Source organism: Asterias amurensis, chromosome 7 (assembly GCF_032118995.1).
Source record: "Asterias amurensis chromosome 7, ASM3211899v1".
Taxonomy (NCBI): Eukaryota; Metazoa; Echinodermata; class Asteroidea; order Forcipulatida; family Asteriidae; genus Asterias; species Asterias amurensis.
The window spans coordinates 5,505,226-5,514,422 of NC_092654.1; the positions used below are offsets into that span (position 1 = coordinate 5,505,226).

At 41.4% G+C, this 9,197-nt stretch overlaps 1 protein-coding gene across 2 annotated transcripts in view; it reads right to left on the reverse strand.

Annotated features, from left to right (window-relative positions):
- LOC139939719 (nucleolar pre-ribosomal-associated protein 1-like) overlaps window positions 1–6,180 on the reverse strand; it is a 40,927-nt gene extending 34,747 nt beyond the window's left edge. For both annotated transcript variants that reach the window (XM_071935810.1, XM_071935809.1), the window contains exons 1-3: window positions 6,047–6,180; window positions 2,845–3,033; window positions 54–341 (exon numbers count right to left, since the gene is read on the reverse strand). In XM_071935810.1, the coding sequence (XP_071791911.1) occupies window positions 54–341; window positions 2,845–3,033; window positions 6,047–6,055 (486 nt within the window). In that variant the 5' untranslated portion in view covers window positions 6,056–6,180. The remainder of the gene's footprint in view (window positions 1–53; window positions 342–2,844; window positions 3,034–6,046) is intronic.
- Window positions 6,181–9,197: the final 3,017 nt, after the last annotated feature.

Sequence of the window (9,197 nt, forward strand, 5' to 3'; positions counted from 1 at the left end):
GATGCATTATATGAGTCTAACTAGTAGCAATGAAAAGAGCAGTTTCAACCAACCTTTGGATTTCTTCTGTTGACAAGTGTCCTCAACACACCATGCTGGAGGTTGAACGATGTTAAAACCTCTCGAGCTGTTGACGGGCTATGGGCTACCATGGCAATCAGGAGATTGAGAGCTGCCATAATTACTGTAATTGGATTACCACCTTGGAGTGCACGATACACTTGACCAATGTACACATTTAAGATCTTTTGTATGACATCCAGAACTGTGGGAATGGCTTCTGGAAGACTCTCTGGAACATACTGTAAAATCTCTGTCAAGGTTTCAAATGACACTCGGATCTGTTCAAGGGCCAAAAACAAATGTTTTGAAATTAGATTAATGTTGTGAAACAAATGTTTTGTTTAAATCTAGGAATGTGCAATACATATTAGAGATTAGCTTTCCAGGGTAGCTTAAGCTGTACAGGTAGCTTGTGGTTAATGCTGGGCGAATAGTGAAATTTGGTATTCAGTTAACCGCTGGCCAACTATTTGAAATAAACCGGATATTTGAATATTTTTCCCCGCCACTAGAGGGCGCTACTTATTATTTATTTTTTTGCCGCTCGTTTTCGTTTGTGGTTGTTTGTTTGTAAATGAGATCTTATTGGCGGATTGATATTTGTTTGAGACAGTGCCGCTCAACTCATTCAAAAGAAAATGACCGGAACTAATTTAAAGATGGCAATTTGTTTTTTATTTTGATATTGTTACTAACTCTATGTGAAGGAAAACTTTCACAATCTTTGAACAAAATACGTCAGAAATGGCATTGTTTCAACTCTTTGGAGGTGATCATAGTCAAATACTTATTTTATGCTGTGTTATGCTGTCTTAATAGAAGTTTCATAAAGGATTCAGACAAAACACTCATATCAGTCGGGGATAACAGGAATCCGGTTTCTTGGTTGTAATTAGAGGACTATCCGATTTATTAAAAGGTATCCGCGCTCCTTAGAGATATCCGGTTTACGGTTAGAAAAAACTATTCACAATTAACCGGATATTAGTGTTCCTTTTCACATATAAAAGAGAGTACGGTGGCAAAATCCCCAAAAAATGTTTTACTAAAGCTTTTAAAGTAGTTGGGCGCCATCAGGATCTGAATAGCTGTCCTTCATTTCGGAAAACACGTACAATCAATTGAAAAACTGATGCACGAACCACATGGTGCAGAGTATCCACACACAGTGGCCCACTAGTCCAAGCAGCATGCAGAGCACATGTAACACACATGGTCGACCAAAGTCCATTCTAACCACCATTCCGCACGAACGGAGTAAAGAATTGCTGCACGTTGTGCATTACACCTGCAGATTGTGCACAATGCACAGCCTTGGAGGAATTCTAATAATATGGACAATATTTGCCAACAGAGGGCGTTGCGGGGCAAAGTTCATTGAATTATTTCTTAATGACCGATCGTTGATTTACATTATTTTGTGGCAAACAGAGTTCAAAACATGTTCAAAACAACCAATCCTCAAACCACGAACTCATTATAATGGTTTTTGATGCTAAAGGGATAATTTAGGGCATAAGTTAAGAGATAAAATCGTCCAAAAACACAATTCTAAGGACCTCACTTCCGTGAGTTTTTTTTTTTTTTTTACGTTTGTGAAAGTTTGTTTGTTTTTGTGAAAAAGCCTGCGTTCGAGAATTCTGGGTGACTCGCCCGAGGGGCCATTGAAAAAAAAAGTTAAGGTACACCCCTGTCAGAAGTCCTTAAGTAGCATCTCTGTCACCATGGTCTCAGTCTCAGGCCATGGTATGTTGGTTACAGTCTCTGCCTTGGGATACTTGGGTATTTAGTAATCACTACATGTTACATAGTCACTGGTCTTAATACAGTGTACTTAAGCATTCTTTATATAAATAATAATAATAATAATATTGAAGTCTTATATAGTGCACGTATCTACCAAACAAGGTACTCAAGGCGCCGAGTATAATTATACAAACTTTCAGAAAGATAGGTAATTGCAGTGATGAGTTTTGAGACCCAATTATTTGGCACCTTATAAGGGTCAGGTGCTACAGCGCATACAGCAGCCACAGCCAGAAACGCCGGGGCGAACCCCTTCTCTTTTCCAAAAGTGCACTGGTTTTTTTTACATGCGTTACACAACACATGGGACCAACGGCTTTACGTCCCATCCGAATGACAAAGCAATGGTTAAGTGTCTTGCTTAAGGACACAAGTGTCACGGCTGGGGATTCGAACCCACACTCTGCTGATGATCAGAAACACCAAAGTTTGAATTCGGTGCTCTTAACCACTCGGCCACGACACTTCCACACCCCCTAAGCAGATCCTTGCCATTTGATTGGAGGATTGTCCATCACGTGTTAGCAAATAAAAGTACTACGTCACTCACTGTGCATTTTTCGGTCCATCCGAAAAGTATTATTGCACGGTGAGTAAAAACATCAGTGCGTGCGGGTCTTTGGTAATGCAGCACTGTTACTGCAAGGCCATAGAGATATATATCAATATTATATAGCTCTATGTGCATGCACATATTTCGGCATCTGCGTGTCTCAAAACAGACGCTTTGTTTGTTTCAAAATTTGTATCCTCCAATCAAAATGGAAAAAAGATCTACTTGGATGTGTTATAAAACAATAACAAATGTTTTTCATTCGTGCAATTGTGCAAATATTTTCATTTGTTCAAAGATGGAATGTTCCATTCAACTCGGCTCCGCCTCGTTGAATAGAACATTCCATCTTTCAACTCATGAACATATTCGCACCATTGTACACATAAACATTCATTATTTGTATAATAACCAATACTCACATCCTTTAGCGAGGTTTCTTCCTGACATAGCAATTCCAGAATCTGTGGCCATTTCTGTACTAGCTTAAGACATCTCTCCATCATATCGACTTCCTCCGGTACATGGTGTTCCTCCCCATCTAAATCATTTTCCTCAGAATTCTTGCCAGCATGATTTGGTGATAATGATGTTTCCATCAGGATAGGAGCCTTGTACAGAAAAGGTACAACATCATGGTTTTAAAAGGGCATTACAAAGTACGATTGCAATAATATGACATGACAATCCATGACTAAACTGTAAGTTTAGAATCACTTGTCATGAGTCACTTGTTTAAATCACTAATACAGTAATTAGAATACTTAAACCAGTTCACTAAGATGGCAGAATCACAAATTGATTAAACCAAAGCTGTAAATAAGTGTTGGAAATGACAAAATAATACATTTAGTTTAAAATGTTCTGTATTATAAGTGTAATTGTGCAGTTTTAAAAAAAATGTTGGATTACTGACTGATTTTAGTTTTATCATCAGTTCTGTTTTTTCTTTTTCTTTTTCTTTTTCGTGCACACCTTTATTCCGATCAAATTCAGATTTGTTTCAGTGTTCTACCAATTCCAAGACTATACTTTCATGACTTCAGTTGTAGCATTTGATTGATGTTCAGACAACTCGTCCATCGGACAACTTGACCGTTTGGACAGCTTGACGGTTGAGACAGCTCGACCGTTCGGACAACTCGACGGACGTTTTGATCAACTGTCAGACAACTTGACTTAGGACCAAGACAAGTCGACGGATGGCCGTGGCGGCGGCGCCTCAGCACGTGGAGGGCACAGGGGGGTGGTAGGGTAGGGTTAGGGTTAGGGTTAGGGTAAGGGTTAGGTTGGGGTTAGGGTTAAGATTTATAAGGTTAAGGTTGGGGTTAGGGTGTGGATTTATAGGAAATTTGTGTAAACATGTCGGTAACGGAGGTCCGTTCAACCATCGACTTGTCTTGGCCATCCGTCAAGTTGTCTCAAACTCAAGTTGTCTGAACCGTGGAGTTGTCCGACGGACGAGTTGTCTGACATCCATTTGATCGACCATTAATTATTTGTGGATAAGGGAAACAGACTAATAATGAGACCATGTGTGCAACAAATACGCAAGTACCATGGCTGCACAGCGCGGCGGATAACACCATGAGTGATGTTAACCGGTGTACATCAACTTGATCGATCCCACCGTTGGTCGATTTCCAGCGTTTAGTAAGAAACAGCCGCTGGTTTGAGGGATCAGTGAAGAATGGTTTCTTTTTGGTCTGTTCGTCTGCTTATTAAACTATGCACACTCCGTTGTTAAAATGTTTGAGGATGATAGCCGAACGAACAGCTCATAGTTCTAGGAGTAGGACAGGGTCATACATGCTGCCATATGTGAGGTGAGTTGTGCATTGGTTCTGTGCTGTGCCACCAGGGTTTTCCAGACCTTCCAGTTTTTCTCCCTCGATCTTTGGCTGTGTTCCGTGGTCATAACATAATGGGTTGGTGTGGCTGGCAGCCAAGGGCGCCCTTGCATGCCTGCTTCTCGAACACATTGTAGCCGCGTCCTTTGCAATTCAGCTCTCAGCTGCGAGCATGGACTCCATGCTCATGGTCTCCATGTAGGTAGGATGATTAGCCCCCAAATTATTGTTATTAATAAGGGAATAAAAGGGTAGCGACAAGTTCTTACACGACCGTTTAAAGCCGGCAGGGTCGAGTTGCCATGTGATAAAGGCCCTCGCCAGGCGAGGGCCTTTTTCCATGGTAGGGTACGGCAACGGCCCTGCAAGGTTTTAAACGGACGTTTAAGAAAGAGTCACTACTCTTTTATTCCCATTCATAAATATTCATATTGTTAAAAAACGTTACAAAAATACAACTACAGACACTTTGACAGTTGAAAATTCGAGGTTTTAAATAGTTTTTTCAAAAACTTTGTGAAGGAAGAGTCTGTTTCGCATGGGTTGTATGTACGCACGCGCGCTTAGAAATAGATTATGCGCGCGCTTAGAAGTAGGTTACGCGCTGTTACTAAAAGCTATGAATTGGGTTTCGCATGATTCTGATAATCTTGTGCGCCTGATACGCGAAAGCCAGCCGGTTATAAACACTGGTCATTATCAACCATTTAAACACCCCCACGTGACTAGCCTTGCTCAAGGCAGTCGAATTATTCACTCCGAAAAAAGACCGCCGCTGTATAAAAACCCACCCGTATTCACTGTGCGTAAAACCCACCCGTATTCACTGTGCGTAACATCGCACGACACGATGCCCCCGTACACTATCCGCATGCGGAGGCCGTCAGGCCGACAGCCTTGTAGGATCTGTGTTGAAGCCACTGACCTCATTACTATAATAAGCAAAGAGTTCCCACGGTCAGCTCATTACCATAATGCCCGCGAAAGACGGGACATGTTTACCTCACACACCACCACCACGGACGCATGATAGGGTCCAAAGGTCGTGATAAGGGAAGTGCGTGATTGGACGTCAAAATGAATAATTCATTTGCCTCACATCCTGTGTTGTCTGATAGGTCTGACGAACGATATACATATTCATGAGCTGCATACTAGCATATCCTAGAGCCCCCCCAATTTCGTCCACTATTGGAATTTTTTCAATACAACACATTAAAATGGGAAGATACAGACCCGACAAGGCTGTCGGCCTGACGGCCTCCGCATGCGGTTAGTGGTGTACGAGTGCGATGACTTGTGTGAACAGTATTCGTGCGATGTGACAGTGTGTATACGGGTGGGTCATTCGGTGTGATCGCACACACCATGCACAGGGTATACGGCGGGTGGGTTTACAGCTGCGTCTTTTCGGAGCGAATAATGCGACTGCCTTGAGCAAGGCTACCACCATTAGAAGTAGAGAAACTGTTTGGAGTATTTATTAATAATTATTTTATAAAATATAACAACTAAGGTCACAGGTGGGCATGTGGGCTAGGGTCTTTGTGCCCTTAGGTTAGGGGTAGGGCCAAGCAAGAGGCAAGAATAGAAAGGATACGGAGTGGATGGACCTGAGCTGAGACCGAGTGATTGGTAAACGGTATTGTATTGTCTATTGAATTGAACATATTTTTTGTGTGTGGAGGTAGAAATAGACAAACCACGAACAATTTTACGCAATGAGAACAATTATATAGATAGAACCAATAATTGAACCAATAGTCATACGTACCTCCAACATGTCAAAGAACAACCGACGTTTGTACGTGCGAAATGTAGATAATCATCGGTGCAACCCTCGTGTTGTGTGTACTACTTGTGCATGTGGTCCAGCAGCAGGAGAGTCAAGCATTTTTCGATGAAGCGCGCCCTCAAAAGCTGAACTTTTAGACTGGGTAGACTTCAGACTAAACATCTGACGTCACACTCGAGGTATCCTTGCGGATAAAGACAGGGGACCAGTCTAGGCCCAATTAATAGACTTGGTTCAAGTCGGGTTTCGTGCTAAACCAAGTCAATGGCAGTACTAGTCTTGGTACAAGACGTTCTAAAAACCATACACCTAACACTACACACATGTACGTCACGACTATTCCGCCATGAGAGGGCGTCCTCTGGAAGCCGCGAAATCCGTCAGCAAAACAGCGATGTGTGAAGAAGTATCATGGAAGTTTCTTTCCTAACAGCGCCCACGTAGCGCTATTGTTCGATGGTTATGTAAATATGCACCGTGGATGGCGGAGCGGGGGCGTTCGCGATACTCTTCCTTGCTCTATGGTAAAACGATCAACAACGTTTTGCACTAAGACTGTGTGACAGTAGCTTTTAGAGTGCGCCCTTTGTCAAGTAATTGCCAATTAGTCGGGGAGGAGGGGATGACCAAAAATTAAGTCCCGTAGAAAATAAACGATTAGAACATGCCACCTAGCTAGATACCTTAATAAGACTCGCAGGAACAAGAAAAACCATGTCGGCAACCTGTCAGTTGTGGCCATAGAGTTATATATATAAGAACTAGAGGGCGCACGAGTGATCATTCGTGCACAAACGCCACGGGACCGCAAGATGACAAGCGCGTCATTCTGCACGCGCGTTGAATATGAAATACACGTTTAAATTTGTTTTTATTGAACGCTCACGCGCTGCTGTTTGTGTAACTTACAAAATGACCGCACAAACACATGCTGTGAGATGCCAGTTTTGTCATTTTAGAAAATGGCCGCCTGTGCGCATGCCGGGGCGCGTATATAGGCCAGTGCGCTCTCTAGTTCTTATAGACCTTTCTTTTGTTGATAAACAAACCGCCTTGGTTGGCATGGTCGGCCGAATGTTAGTAAAACACTAAATTGTAAAAACAGATGTTTTAACAAAGTTCAACGTTTTCTGCAAACTTTCAATTCAACAAAATACTTCTCATAATTAATTGTTATGTTTTAAACAAAATCAACAAATTTAGTTACATTGTTACAAAAAATAGCGATCTTTTCTTGATTTGCACTTACGGCTTTCCATAGTTTTCCAATCTGGGTTGGCAAAAACTCGGGCTGTGACGTTGCAAAAGAAAGGTCTATACATAACTCTATGGATGTGGCAGAGGGCGGCCATCTTGGATTTCAAAATGGACGCCATTTAAAGTTATATTTTTTAAAAACTTTGGCTGTGAATGTCGTCAAATCATGACTTTTGTTGCTAAAATAGCCACATAAAAACTAAAGCAATAAAGGGTACAACTGAAGTGTTTCAGATGGTGGCCATCTTGGAAATTCAAAATGGCCGCCTGTTTATTATATTTTTCTTCAAATTTAGTAATGATTGTAAAATCCTGTTTTTGGTGACTAAAGTAAAAACATTCGCAATGACTGTAAGGCTATACAAGCTAGCATTAATATATGAGTTAAACAATCATCTAGTTAAGGCGGCCATCAGAAACCTTGGTGTTGGTTTCTATACAAATGTCTGCAGGTTCAATGAACCCAATAAGAAAAATATATTGGATCATTTGGTTTAAGGAGCCATTTTGAATTTCAAAATGGCTGCCAATTTAAATGTGCTTGTTTGACAATATCTGACACAATGTGGCCAAACCTGGTACAGGTCTGACATCAAGATTTAATGACCTGGCCTACCTCGGCCCAGATGTGATATTAATTGACCCTGTATGGCAGATCAGACCTGGTACAGATCTAACAAGATCTGACTGGCTTGGCTTAACCAGACCCAGATCTAATTCGGAATCGGTGTAGTCTTGTCAGGCCAAGATATATCGGTAACTGGCCAAGACTAGTTTAGCTGTGATGGATATTTTTTATTTGGTTTGTTGTACAGTAAAACTTGCCAGTATACCATACATCTATGCGTCTCCACAGACCAAGATATGTCAAACAAGCACATTTAATAGGAAGCCATTTTGAAATTCAAGATGGCTCTATAAAACCAAATGATCCAACAAAACCATCCAATTGGGTTCATTGACCCTGCAAACATGGGTATAGACACCAACACCAAGTTTCTGTGGTATAGACCGTAATACAGGCAAAATTGCATTTGATAGGCGGCAATTTTGAAATTCAAAATGGCGGCCTTAACTTAATGATTCAATATTTGTTTTTATACAACTGACATACAGATCCTTGTCATTTGATTGGTGGAACTTACTTCACGTGACATTCACTATTACTCCCATCCGCACCGGCGATCAAAAAGACCTATTCGCCCATGGGGAAAAGCATTTCCCATTCAACAGTTAGGATCATCCTTGTTCCCAATGTGTTTGAGCAGTACAGCGCCGCCGCGCGCGCCCGCCGCGCGCGCCCACCGCGCCGCTGCTAAAACAAAGGAGCACCTGTGCAAAAGGTTGTGATGCGATTTGTGCATTGTTGCCGCTACGCGGCGCTATATAGTTTTTGGTTGTCAGTAATTTGTGTGACTTTTCATAATGTCACCCTTCAAAATACATCAAAATGACAAGGATCTATATGGCAGTTATATAAAACAAATATTGAGTGGCTTTAATTAATTCGTGGAACAGTCCGAATTTTACCTTGCGATATTATTCCTCCCATTCCACTCTGAGCCACTCAATATCTGTATACTATTGGTCTTATATTCACATTAGTTATATCAATGCTAGCTTGTATAGCTTGATAATGTTAATTTAGTCACCAATAAAACATAATTGTACAAAAACATTGCCAAAGTTATGGAAACAAATACATAAAAAGGCGGCCATTTTGAATTCCAAGATGACCGCCATCTGCAATATGTTTTTATGACATTCACAGCCAAAAATATAACTTAAATGGTGGCCATTTTGAAATCCAAGATGGCCGCCATCTGCCAGACTTTTTCTTGTTTTGTAGGACCCAAGAAGGTATCTAGGTGGC